At 44.3% G+C, this 14,190-nt stretch overlaps 1 protein-coding gene across 1 annotated transcript in view; it reads right to left on the bottom strand.

Annotated features, from left to right (window-relative positions):
- MLLT1 (MLLT1 super elongation complex subunit) overlaps nt 1-14,190 on the bottom strand; it is a 29,765-nt gene that overhangs the window by 9,051 nt on the left and 6,524 nt on the right. The window contains exons 3-6 of the mRNA XM_062509957.1: nt 14,066-14,148; nt 5,278-5,421; nt 3,611-3,736; nt 1,847-2,392 (exon numbers count right to left, since the gene is read on the bottom strand). Of these exons, the coding sequence (XP_062365941.1) occupies nt 1,847-2,392; nt 3,611-3,736; nt 5,278-5,421; nt 14,066-14,148 (899 nt within the window). The remainder of the gene's footprint in view (nt 1-1,846; nt 2,393-3,610; nt 3,737-5,277; nt 5,422-14,065; nt 14,149-14,190) is intronic.

Raw genomic sequence — 14,190 nt, 5'->3', positions numbered from 1 at the left:
TGCAGAGTCCCCCTCTGAGCCCCCAGGCCAGGAGCACAAATGGGAGCAGGGCTGCTCCTCTCCACAGCAGCCTGCAAAGATGTCAGCTGGGAGCCACCGTGGAGCTGCAGCCCCGGAGCTGTTGCACAATCCCTGGCTGCAGCAGCAGAGCTGATTTAAGAGTTTCCGGGCCCAGGTCCACCTCCAGCTGCTCCCTCACTTTAGTGATGTGGCTCCCACGCGGCTCCACACTCAGCTGTGCCAGGAGAAAGCCTGGAGCAGCAACTGGCAGCGCTGGGAGCAGGGAGATGCCCCCGGGTGCACAAGGACTGCAGGGCCCCGAGCTGTGCCCTGGGGCTCAGGTTCCACAGGGACCTCGGGGCAGCTGCCACCACTCCCCATCTGTGACTGTCACACGGCTGTCCCCAGACCTCGCTGTCCAGCACCCAGCAGGAGCTGGGGAGGACACTGGGCAGGACAGGCTGCAGCAGATGCTGAGCCCACTGCCACAGGCTGTGGTTCCAGGAGAGCCTGGCAGAACCACCAGCTCACACTGCTGGCACCGAGAGGGGATGGGGACACCTCGGGGACAAGGGAGGACACTCTGGGATCAGCACAGTAACAGGTTTGCAGGGAGGGCCGTGCACTGAAATGTGGGGCTTGCTGAGCAGTGCTGCACTTTGGGTCAAAGTAAAAGGGAAGAGGAACTGCCTCTTCTTAATGTCCAATGTGCACATCGAATCCATCTGGGAAGTCAAGTCATAAAATCCCAGAATGGTTTGGGTGGGAAGGGACCTAAAAGCCCATCTTGTGTCACTCCCTGCCATGGGCAGGGACACCTTCACTATCCCAGGCTGCTCCGAACCCCATCTAGCCTGGCCTTGGACACTTCCAGGGATGTGACTTCTCTTCAGAATGGAATTAACACTTGCCCAGAAACTCTTCTACTGAGAATCCTGCAGAAGAAAACCCTTCCTGACAAGCACATCAATATTTGTTGTATCACAGTGCTGATTAAATCATAATACAAACTGCCCCTAGAAAATTCAATTTAATAAAATAAACCTTCCTTGAAGTGGTCAGGAGGAACCAGTTCCAGAATTCCCACGACATTATCCTGTGAACCCTATTACAAGATATATGGCTTCTTTATAACAAATATACAAGTGAAAAGTAGCAAGAGTTCGGATTTGTCTGTCCCTTCTTGCATTTTTTTTGCCTTCTTTTGGAAAACGCTTTTTAGAAAACAGAGAATGAAGAATGCTCTCAGTGGTAAAAAGGAAAAAAATATTTAGACAGCTTTTAAAAATAGTAGTACAAGAACATAATTTGTTTTATGTTTCACAACGCAACTTATTTAGATTTAGTGGCATGTGGTTGTATTTTGATCTTCAGCCAATGGCACATTTCTTACAGGCCACGGCAGGAAGACGCGTTTTATTTACATTTTAATACTGGGGTTTTTTTGTTACCAAAACTGAGATGATTTCCCTCTTTTCTGAAATAAGATCACTAAAACATTGCTATTGTGAGCAGGCAGAAAGTGTCTCTGTATCTCTTGTAGCTCTGTAGATGTCACTGCAAGGGATGAATAAGGGACCATAACCTTAAACTCTGACTTTTAGGTAACTGCCTGCAGATATATCTCAATAAAAGTTTGTATCTGAAACAGCAGCTAAATCACACAGAAGAAACACTTAATATTGACTGGAGTTTCAAAGAAGAATTTTATTTGAGATGCAGCCCAACCTAAGCATTTACCAATCTGCTCCTCTGTCTTCTCTGAGAGATTATTTTTAACATATTTTTCAGGCAGGGATTTAACTTCATCCTTCCAAACTCTGGTAAAGAATAAATCCCTACTCACCTCTGACTTGAAAGAAGTTTCATCCTCTGAGTTTGACTCCTCCATTTCCACGGGCTTTTTGATCTCCTTGGCCTCGCTCTCAGATTTTACCTTTTCCACTTTGGCATTCATCTTCTCCTTGGTTTGTTTCTTCTCTGGATATGAGGAAGACGAGGTTCTGGGAGATGTCCCCAGGATATTCTTTACCCCTTTGGAGCTACTCTTTTTTTGTTTTTTGGCACTAGGCTTTGGTGACTCCACGTTGGAGGGCCTCTTGCTGGAAGACTTTAACTCCGGCTGTGGCCCCCCCTTTGGAGAGGTGTTCTCCAGTTTGGTCTCCTTCACGGCCAGTTTTGGTTCCTTGAAAGCAGCTTTTGGAGGTGCCTTCTCCTCCTTAGGCAGTTTGTTCTCAGTTGGTTTTCTGGAGGAGTCCTTCAAAGGCTTGTTCTGTTCTCTCTCAAGGTCTTTGGAGGAGTTTTTGCTCTCAGAATCTTTCCTGGGCCTCTCCCTGTGTTCCTTGGTTACTTTATGTGGCTTGGATGCTTTGCTACTTTCCTTGTTTGCATCCTAAAATTCAGCAACAGAAACATGCAAGCTGGGTATGAAACTGCAGCTCTGCACAGAATGATAAAACACATCCTCATAAATCACATGGCAGTGCTTGTTCCATGCAGAAATCCACCCCCACATGCCCAGGTAAACATCCAACTTCCCTCAAGCTGCTGCACACAAACTGGCAGTGTGCACTTCAACATTCAGGAAACATGTTCTGCTCCTTTCCAGGGTCTGTCAAAAGTCTAGAAACACCTACAGATGTTTAATTCAGGTTTAACCTGAATGCAAACACAGATGCACCTCTCAGGGTACCCTGGAGAAAGGGAAGCAGGAGAATGTGGTTTCTTTAGCAACTGGCAATTTTCACCAGAGCTCATCTCAGAGCCTTCTATTTCTCTGTTGTGTCTTCCAGTGCTTAATTCCTGTCCAAAATTAAATCAGCCACTAACAGGTAAGTCATCTTCACTCTGTTTCATAACATCAGAAGGCATAACTGAAGTGCCAGAGTGTTCAGAGCCCTGAAGAACATGGCTATCAGAATTGAATTACACTGGAAAATGAATTGTTGTTAATACCTGTGACTGCTCAGGCTGATAAAGTGCATGTAATCTGCTCCAAAACACATTGCTTGGGGACTGTTTCTCCCATGTAGGATTATACAAAAATAGCTTCAGTACATAAGGGAAGAAAAGAGAAAACTTGAGGTTCTTTAGATGTCTCAGGACCTGGCTACTGCTGGATGCAAGCATCCAGTCTGGAAAGCACCCACTGGATCAAGTGAAGCATATTTGATGTTCTCTCCAGCACTGCCCCGAGGACAGAGGAGGGGCTGACTTTCCACTCAGCCTTCCTGCCAAGAGGTGCAGGGATTCAGAGTGGTAGGCACAGCAGAGAGTGACAGAGCCACAGAATCCATCCTCAGCATCGAGGACACAACCAGAACAATCTGAGAGGATTTCATCCGCCTTTAAGGAAGATACAATTCACCAAAAATTCCCAGTCTTGCACATTTAATTTTCTTTTCAAAACTTCCCTGGAGAGAAGTCTATCAGATCATAAAAAAAAAAGCCTCCTAAAGGCTGGGAAGTTCCAGACCATTAACTACTGAACTGCAAAGTACAAGGAGGTTTAGAATTAGCAGCAGCCAGAACAGCTGCTGAACAAGCTCTCAGCAGCCTGGCCTGAAAGACTCCCTCACCTCAGCCTGACCCAAAAGTGTGCTGCACTGACCTTTGACCCATGGGAGGGTTTGGTCTTCTTGGGATCAGAGAAGGCAGAGAGAGGTATCGTGGGCAGCATTGGATAATCAGGACTTGGCCTTGAAACAGTCTCTGCTCCTTCTGGCATCACCATTACCTGGGAATAAAGAGGAGGGAAATTATGTCTGTGCAAAGTCTCACGGACTATTAACTATTAACACATGATTATGTTAAGCCGCTTGCTCAATTAACACACTATTATTCATATTTTCAATTTTTTTTCCTCGCCTGCTTCCTGGCCATAAAAAGATATTGTCTATGGAATGCTCAGTTTCAAGGCAACTCCTCAAATACAGAATATTAAACCCACAAAAACTGAAAGGCAGCAATGCAATATCGAGTATCTTTCCCAAAGGGAATGCCAATATTCCGAGCACAGGCAGGCAATAAAGCTCTGGACAAGAACTGTGTGTTCTGCTGCAAATGCTCTTCCCCTGAAAAAGGCTAGGGAGATAAATCTGGAAGGAATGAGCAAGACTTCCTTGGTTTAGAAGCTGAATTAATTCATTCAATTTTTCTTTCAGGGGAAAAAGAAAAAAAGCACTACTTAGGTCTCCTCTTTCACAAAATCTTAACACCAAGCACTTAGCTCTGTGGAACAATTCCCTTCTTACCTTCCCTACATTGTCAGGATAATTCTGTGGAAAACTGCCACCAGAGAAAGGGCATCAAAAGTGATTAACAGCTGAAACACCTCAGTACACAGGGACTAAAAAACCATACTGTGAAAATCCTAGAGAGCAGATGATGTTGCAGCCATCCTAGGGCTGAAATGAGCACCCTCCTCTCTCTGCCCAATACAGGAAAGCACTGGCACAGCGAGGAACAGGAATCATGGAGTGATTTGGATTGGAAGGGGCCTTAAAGCTCACCTGATTCCACACCCTGCCATGGGCAGGGACTCCTCCCACTACCCCAGGTTGTGCCAAGCCCTGTCCAACATGGCCTTGGCATCCTCTAGCTCCTTAAAAACTTCTTGCACTTTGTGGCTTGGACTGATTTGCCCAGATCCTGCAGCTATTTGAGAATCATCCTTTAGTCTACCACTACTCATTACCTTTCCAGATGAAAGGGTTCAGCTACTGTAGCAACCTATATTTCACTAGGCCTTCTAGAAAATATCTGTTTTCCCCCACAACTCTTTTCACTCTATATTGTCCAATTTTTCATTAACTTTTTTATTATCTAAGCCACAAGTAGCTGATGTCAGGTGTAGAGGTCATTTACTGACCAGGAAGCACTAACTATTAAGCTAAAAAAAAAAGAATTAATAAGGAATGGTTTGAAAGGTTCTCTCTTTCCTTGAGCTCTTCTGTACTGACCCAGCTCCTGGCAGCAGGAAGGTCACAGGTAACTGCAGCTGCCTGACAGCCTGCAACACAGCAGATCTCACTTTCCAGACAGGTTTTCTGCTTTGATATTAACGCTCACATATAAATTGGCAAATAAAGCATCACCAATTACACACCAACAACGGATTTGTTCTGCTGCAAGTGCTGCAGCTCCGTAACCACAAGTCAAAACTGGCTGGGTCATCTTTTAAATGAATGTAGAAAACTGATTGAAGCCTGCTGTGTTTAAAGAAACCTCAGAGCAAAACAAGCCCACTCCTTTTAGGATCCCAAATCGGGCACTTACCCCTCCAGCTCTGATGAGTTTGCGCCTGAATTCCTTGGTGGGGTTGTTGAAAGTCAGTTTCTCACAACGAAGATGGTTCACAGGTGGGTTCCCCTCCAGATTTAGGAACAGGTCATATGTGAAACAAACCTTTTTGGGCTCCTCCTAAAAATAAGAAAGACTTTGGGAAACCGGAAGAAGCTTGGCAAGCACACTAAGTCTGGGGATCCAAACAGTCCCTCCTGAAAATCCCAAATAAACCACCAAGTGTTGCATTCATGGAGTTTTTCACCATGAGATCAGAGAGCTGAAAATTGAACTATTTGTGCTTGAGGTTAACATTGTTCATCAGGAACTCAGGCATGAGGCTTCTCACTGCAATAGCAATGCATGGACACAAATTCTGACTGAAAGCTGTGTGTTTAAAGCTCTTCAAGTCTCCCCAGAAAAGCAGATTCACAAGCTTTATGCACTACTGTTTTCACCAAAATTCAGATCCCAGCTCATTTGGGAAGCAACCCTTAAGTATCGATATTAAGAAAAGCATAATCCTTTTTGAGAGAAGGAACAACTTCTGAACTCCCAGGATCTCTGCAGGCACTGAGAAAAGATTAAACGCAATGGGAAAAGGATGGCTTGGTTTGTAAAATCCTTTTCAATATGCATATTGCAGGGCCTGAATGGGAAGATATCCCAGGCTTTTGAACTTTCCAAGGGCACTTTCACCCAAGCAATCCCGAGTTTGTATGTGTGGCGGGGGGATCATCTGCGCCTCACTGCCTCTGTTCCACCTGCTGCGTTTGCAGCACAGAATGGAAGAAATCCCCCTCCTTCCCCCACCCTCCCCCCCAAAACTGCAAATACTCTTCCTGTGTATTACAAATGTTGACAGGACACTGGCTGGTGTTTCCTGCAGTTTGTATTTCCAAGCTGGAAATTCAGTGTGGCAAGAGAGACTGTGCTGGGAAGCGCAGCGAGGCCGGCAGTGCCCTGCGCATTTCCATGAATGCATCCCACGTGTCCCATTCCCTGTGCAGCACTGAGCAGCTGCACAGCAGTCTTTTCCAGAATTCCCATCCAGCAGCTCCATTTCCTGGTGCAGTGGCATTGTTGGACGGGAACAGACACTGCAGGCTCCCAGCCCCAGCCATTACATTTGCTGAGAATAGGTTGAAAGGGCTTCAGACCACCCTGGCTCCTACTGTTTGCTCCAGAGGCCATGCCTTGGACAAACTACACCTCTAACAACACAAAGGGTACTAGCTACACCTGGTTTACATCAAAATCAGTACCCTGAGCTCATCTAGGAGTCGAGGTCTTGGATCCTCACCCTCAAACAGGGGCAGGCATCAACAGACACAGAGAAGAGTCTCACATTAATGTGCTGCCAATGCCAGGTCTTCAGACCCTCTTTTGGAAAAGTCCTGAAGAATCCACATGCTTGAAAGGAGTTTACTAAAACAGATAGATGGGATGAAAAAGAAATATCCTTCAAAAATACACTGCCCTGTCATTTGCCTGTTTTCCATGCCTGTTCTCATTAACGGAATCATTAGCGAGCTCTGCGTGTGCGCTAGCTGCAGTTCAAACAGCAGCTGCACAGGGTCCCTCAAAGCCTAATAAACTGAAATGAAGGATGAATAGAAATCTAAATGTGGCCTAATAATGGCTTCTAAAATGCTTTCCCTGGTTTACAACAGAGTAAATAATCTTGGCTCTATCAGCAAGCACAGGCTTTGGTCAGGAGAGGTTTTGCCATCCCATTACCAGCCCTGCTTTGCCATTTGCCCATCTGCTTTCTGAGCAGGAGAGAGGCAGCAGATCCCTTTCACTCTCACCTTGCCTATCACATTTTTTGGTGCTTTTTTCACAAGCACCAAAATATTTGTCATATGTCTGCTGATTTTTTGTAGAATTAAGGCAGTTTTTTAATGGTGAGATTCCTCCAGCTCAGAGATCACAACTGCCCTGGGAACAAGCCCCAGCAGAGTGCCCTGATCATTAAAATCTCCTTTGTATCCCCCAGGCCATAAGGAGCCCCCCACCCCCCAGTGAATAGTTGAGATTACAGCACTCCTAAAAGAGCCACCACAAAAGTCTCAAAGCAAAAAGCTGCAAATAAACATTCTTTCCTTTACTGCCCTCACTGCCCAGCTAATGATTACAGCTCAGGCCACTCCAAAGCTTAATCCATCCGGTCCTCCCTAAAAGGTTCTTCCCCCCCAAACCACCATCAAGGAGAAGAAGGAGGGGGAAGAAACCCAAGGAAAATCTCTCTCAATTGACCCATCCTCTAAGTTTAAATGGAAAGCCAGGCTGAGTCCACAGTGGCACACTTCAAAGCCTTTCTCAATAACATACTGGGACCTACACATCCCACAGCAGGTTCTTTCTCACCCTACAAACTTTGGTCCAGACAACTCCGTGCATCCTTCATGTACTGCTGCTTCAGTAGCAACTACACACAAGCCAAGCTTTGCTCTTAGATAATTCTACCTTCCTTGATATTCCTTGATGTCAATCAGAAAAACTGACAAAGGAAGACAACTTTGCTGTTCCCAAAACCATAAAAGGCCCTACATCCAAGAAAGGCTTTAAAAAGGGTGGATCACGTCCATTTCTAACTGGTAGATATGAATTGTTCAGATTCAAATTCAGTGGTGCGTTTGGCCATGAAATGGTTAAGCTGGTACAGGGATGTCTCAGCAAGGCCCCTCAAAACCTCACTTTGCATCTGCCCCCTTAAATCCCAGGATGCCAGAGAAGTAAACTACAAGTGAGTACCACAAAGCCAGAGCTTTTATTTGCAGCTGCTGTAAACTTCCCTTCATCCAGTGAATCCCCCTATTCCACCTCCAATCTCCTGAGCTGGGTACATTAGGTTTTATTTTTACTGCTTCCTGTCTGCACCGCCTGCCACTGCGCTGTTACGAGCTCTGAAGCTGCTTTATTTTTCCTTTGAGTTCTGAAGTAATGGGTTAAAGTTCTTTTGGCACTTTTCGTAAGAGGAGGAATTTTTAAAAGTCTTTTGTTAAAATTTCCTTGTCTTGTTTTTAAGGCAGGGTGTGCCCTTTGCCACTTAACACAAATCAAAGGATTTCACTGGTAGCGTGCACATGAAGCTCATAAATCACTTTTAGAAAGCCATAAAACAAAATTATCTACAAAAATGTAGCGCACCAAGGAAGCAGGCTCATGGTTATTCAATAACTATAACATCTAACACCACTTCCCCTCTGCCATAGATCCAGCCTGACAGAAGCATTTATCCGGAACGTCTGGAGAAATGAACCCCCCTCCCAGGCTGGTACAACCCGTCTGACTGGTCCTGGGGCAGCTTCCAGACAGGGCACTGGAAAGGGAATAGCCCAATATTCAGATTTTGAAATAATCAACCTTATGTTCAACTCAGGAATCTATGAAGCACCCTTATCTTTTGGGAGATTCTCCAGGGTTAAGCATTTGTGATTTTCCTCCATCAGACACTTATTACTTTGTTTGAAAATTAGGTTTTCCTAATACATTTTTCTTTTATATATATATACAATGAGTACAATAAATATATGTGTATAAATAATATAGATTAGTGTAAATACATCTCTTTATAGCTACTTTACTACTCCAAGACAGCACTTAATAATCTTCTAACTCCCACAAATACCTGATATGAAGCTGGCATGGCTGATAAAGCTTCTGTCTTTGCAAACACAGCCTTGCCAGACAATGCAAATCTATCTATCTAAATATATATAAGTATTTTCAGCATCTGGAGGTGCCTATGGACATGCCACACTGAATAGCCACTCAAACATACACACCCCAGGGGTTTTGGCCCTGCTCAGATAAAAGAATGTGTAAATTGATAATCCATCCTAATTTCTGACAGAAAAAGGTAAAAGCAAAGATTCCCTGGTCAGCAGCAGCAGGACAAAAGGAATTGCTGCAGGATTGGGAAGGAACATGGTACAGAACAGAGCTAAAACATTTCCCACAAAAGGCAGACAAAAGGACAAGTTTCACTCCTCCTTCCCCAACTGTCAGCAACACTGAGCTAACTCCAACAGGTAAAAGCTGCTCTCCTCTCCTCAGATCTGTGCACATCCTGCCCCAAATGGCAATTCCAGTAAAATCAAGTATCTCATGCAAACAGAGGCTCTTCGACCTTCCTTAGGAGTACCTCCCAGGCCAATGCCTTCCTGATGGCACAGTCCTGACACCAGTTGTAGCTGATCCTGTTTCACCTCCCCTGCCATATGTGCAGCCCACCTACAATGTCTCCACTGAGTCCCTACTTTGATACACAAATAATTTTCCCCTTGTCCAATATTTCTCTATTTGCTTTCTATATCACCTCTAAAAAGGTTGCAGAAGGGGTAAAATATGCGTATTTTTCTTTTGAACCTCACTGGAAAAATCAAACAAATTTCTCTGCTTTCTTTGCTTATCTCCTCGCTAATAGAAAAAGCCCAAGTTCCATGTATCCATTATGTAAATCCTGGAAGCCTTTTATCTCTAGCACTAAAATTAGGAGGTAGCATCTTTAAAAAGACTTTAATACAACATCTTATCCATGTTGCATTAATATCATCTGCCTTATATCAGAATAACATGAAAATCTACTAGACCTTTAGCTTTGTGGGGAGGATTGATCTAATTTGATTAGGATGCAAAAAATGTCACAGGGAATGAATACCAAAGCCAGACCTGTATTACAGTCTCCAGATTACAACGTGTACCACTAGAAGAGATTTATTTGGAGACAACAATGAAAAAAAGCTTCCAGACTGTGGAAATTGAGGGGGAGAGGGAAGGGGAAGAGCAGGAGAAAAACAGCAACGCATTTGTTGTACCCGGTTTGTATCGATTTGAGCACCAGAAGCCACTCACAGCAGCCCTCGTTACAGGAACACAAAGGATTTCAAAACAAAAATAGCACACTAACATTTCCAGTCCAAATGATCTGCTGTCATTAGCCAACTCGACTTTCAAAAGCTTTATCAATCAACCTGCTGAGCCCCTGCCATTTGTTTTTCAGGATCAGTTACAGCAGCAAAGGCTCTGCCAGTGTTAAAGGAGACCACAAATCCTGTGGCTGCTCAGAGCCCCCAACTGCCCAGGCTCACTGCAATATTCACAATTTATATTCTGCAATTCAAACACCAGCTCTGAAAAAGCATCTACTCATGGATGAGCTGGATTGCAGCACAGGAAGGACAAACACAGGCCAGCAATGTTCACAGAGGATAAGAACAGGCTCTTACACCTTTTTCACACTCTGCTGACACTTCCCCATCTGACAAAAAGCCACCAAGAGTACCAAGTCTCTTGCTCCAAACACACAACAACGATAAAAAAGTAGTCCTCCAACACAAAGAGTCAATGGGCAATTTTATGCCAAGTTGCTTTAAAAAATCCCTAATTTCATTAAAACTGTTCTTAGTAAAGCTGCTCCTTCCCAGAGCACAGGTTGGTATTTCTTTAGCCAAAGCAAAGAGCACACGGTCTCTGAAAGCCAGGATTTGTCATCCCCGTAAAAAATCAGAACAGGGAAAGGAAATGGCTAAGAAAGGAGGTTTAAACTGTGGGGGGAAAAAAAAAAATTCAGCCAACCATGGCAAAGATCGATCTCCACAGACTGGCTCACTCTTTTAAATCCTTTCTCTTCTCACCTTCACAAAGCTAAACACGCATCGATAAACAAATCCCAAAGCCTCTGCAAGTCTGGCTTCAGCTGAGGCCACACACACATCAACAAAAATGTGTCACAATGTGAGGAACATATGGCCACAAAAGCCACCCAGTTCCCCTGTCCAGTCACCTCCAAAGAGCCTTTTCACCCCAACCCCAGAACCAATCCATACCCTCTACTTGAAGAAGAATTACTCAAGGATGAGTCCCAAATGCTGTAAACAATTCACAATATCTGCTGCACACACACCAGCTGATCCCCACCAGTGTCAACAGGTTTAAACAGAGCAGAGTGAGAACAAAGTCTTGAAGTAATGAACACTTTGATTTATTTGGTGTTTTAACACCTTCTTTAATTCAGGAGAACACAAGCTGCATATACTAGACCTCTGCCATTCCTCCTCCTCCTCCTCTTTATCTTTTAAATTTTTACTATATCCCAGTCTTTGCATTTCTGTCTTTGTAGAAGTATTTACCTCTGGCATTTCCTTCAACTCCACTCACTGAAAATGATCAGAGCTCTTAAATTTCCAGATGGCACCATCACTGTGCAGTGGTGGACAGAGGAGTCCAACTCTTCACATAGAATCCTGGAATATCCTAAGTGGGAAGGGACCCTCAGGGATCATCAGTGCAGCCCCTGTCCCTGCCCAGACACCCCAACAATCCCACCCTGAGCATCCCTGAGAGCGGTGTCCAAACGCTCCTGGAGCTCTGGCAGCCTTGGGGCCGGGACCATTCCCTGGGGAGCCTGGGCAGTGCCCAGCACCCTCGGGGGAAAGAAGAACCTTTCCCTGAGCTCCAGCCCAAGCCCTGACACAGCTCCAGCCCTTGCTGGGCTCCTGTCCCTGTCAGCCCCTCAGCAGCAGCTTCTGAGCTCCCTGCAATCCTAAGTGAGTACATGGCTGAATCTAAAAACACGTCTTTGTTCCAATGACATGGAATATGGAACCTTTTCCCTCAACCACCCCTTGGCCCAATTAAATAATGAGAGGTGCTGCCTTGAATCTCCTTAATTAGCAATTTGTTAATCATCTTAAAAATGGAAAAGAACTTCTCCAGAAAACATGCAGCTAAAAAACAGGGCAAAAATGAGTGTTTTGAAGATCTGTAGATTTTAAAACAAGTCTGCAACTCAACCTGTTCTCCTATTTATTTGTCATGTTTCTGAAGACCAAAATGTCAGAAACAAAGAGCCTTCTCCTAAATTAACAGCTCCTTCCATTGTTTCCAGGGAGAACAGAGCCCACCTATTTCCCTTATTTATAAAAGCCACCTCTCTGCTCAGTGCTTGGGAACAACTCTGCAGTCACGTGCGTGGAGAAACAATGAGGAGTGATGACCCCAGTGGGTGTGAAAGCAAGTTCTAGTCAGAAAAGCTGCCAGCTCCATATTACACAAGGAACATGGGAGTATGAGGGACAGAGGGAAAAGAAAACACAAGAATGCAGATGGCAGTCACAGCAAACGTGGGCACCTACAAAAAGATACAGAAATAAGGGAGAGCTGAGGTTTGTGAAAGAAACCGTTGGAGAGCTGCAGGGAAAAGAGAAGAGTGGGGAATGGCTGGGTGAAGAAAGAAGGGAAAATAAAAGGAATGGGCAGCACTAAGACACAGTTCACCCCTCCCAGGCATTAGAGGTTTCACTTTTAAGGAATCGGCCTGGAGAAGTTCACAGTTTTTGCTCAGGAGTGTAAAGGATTTTGAACCTGACTTAAGCCAACATTTAGTGCAGATGGAGAATTTTCTGATTCCCATCTCAAACCTCACAAAAGTCACCAGAAGTAGAACTGCTTTCAAACTTTTGAGGTGTTTTTGTTGCACTCAAGTCGTAGTTTTCAGTGTTTGCTAAAAAAGCTGCTTTTACCAACAACATTCACCCTCAGCCCCTGCCTGTCATTTTTCTTCCCAGCCTTTTGGCTTACCCTACCCACTCAAAAAACAACTTGTGGGCAAAACATTCCCAGGTTTAGGAGGCCATTCTGTCTTCTGGGGCTCAATCTCATTATCTGGCTTATTCCTCCAACCCATGAGGTAGGGTCAGAGCAATGTGGTAGGCCAAGAACCCAACCCAAAATGCTGATTATTCACAAAGTGACACTGCCAGGAGAGCATCCCGGGCTGGAGTGGGGACAGAAGGAAACAGCAGACAGATGTTTGTGGGAGGGCCAGGGAAAGGAGGATGGGAAGCTAAATAGAATGAAGCTGCTCCATGTGGTGTGCTGTCAACACACCTGGGCTAAGGGCTGCTGCTGGGAGAGCTGAGGGGGTGGGAGAGCACAGATTACAGGGATGTGGCTCAACATTTTTGGTTTACTTTACCTCAGTTCCCTCTTAGGGATCATAAGCAAAACATTAGTTTTTATTTTATTATTTAAGCAGTAATCAAACCCAGAAACATCCATTATTCATGTTTAACAAAACAATTTAACTGAAACTGAGGTAATATGAACATAAGTGCCCAATTCCCTGTTTTCATAACCTACAGCATGTGACCTCTGTGGTAGACTTAACGCAAGCAATAAATCCAAATTTTAACTTTCATATACTTGCTGGCAATGCATCTTAAGACTTAAAATATTTAGTGCTTTCTTTCTGGAAGAGCACTGAGTTAGAACAAGGATATCTTTAACGCAGCTCTAAATACTTGTGCTACACATGCAAATGTTTGTCTTGGGCCTCTGCAGATTTCATACCTATACAGTTAAATTTAATAAGCTTGCAAATTCAAAAGCAGATTTTTTAATATATTGACAATCAACAGTGTTTACAAATATTTATCATAGCAGTGTTTTATGTTTATTTACTTCCATATGTGATCAAAGATTTTAAATTGGTTTAATATTCTCCATGCTCAAGAAGCTACAAGTGGTACAACCCCTGCTCAGAATCTCCAGGACCATCCACTGTCCTGGTATCACCTTTCTATGCAATTCCATTTCTGCCAAAACCTTTCTTTTGAAGTCTGGCAGGAGCTTCCAACTCCCAGTTAAATTCTATTTATTAGACTAATAAAAAACACACACATAAAACAGTCACATAATTTAGAGTCGTTCTGTCAGGCAGTTTCAGGCTCTGGCACAGCTCAAAACAATTAGAAGACCAGAAATCAGATTCTACCTTGTTTTTGAAGTGCACTTCAATAGGCATAATGAAGCCAGCATAGCCAGACTCCTCCACCTTGTAGGGGGGCTCCTTGCACACTGAAAGAGAACAAATAAATGTGAACTTGGAATTCAGCACAA

The sequence above is a fragment of the Cinclus cinclus genome, chromosome 28, assembly GCF_963662255.1.
Source record: "Cinclus cinclus chromosome 28, bCinCin1.1, whole genome shotgun sequence".
NCBI classification, from domain to species: Eukaryota; Metazoa; Chordata; class Aves; order Passeriformes; family Cinclidae; genus Cinclus; species Cinclus cinclus.
This window is presented reverse-complemented; position numbering and strand designations above follow the sequence as displayed.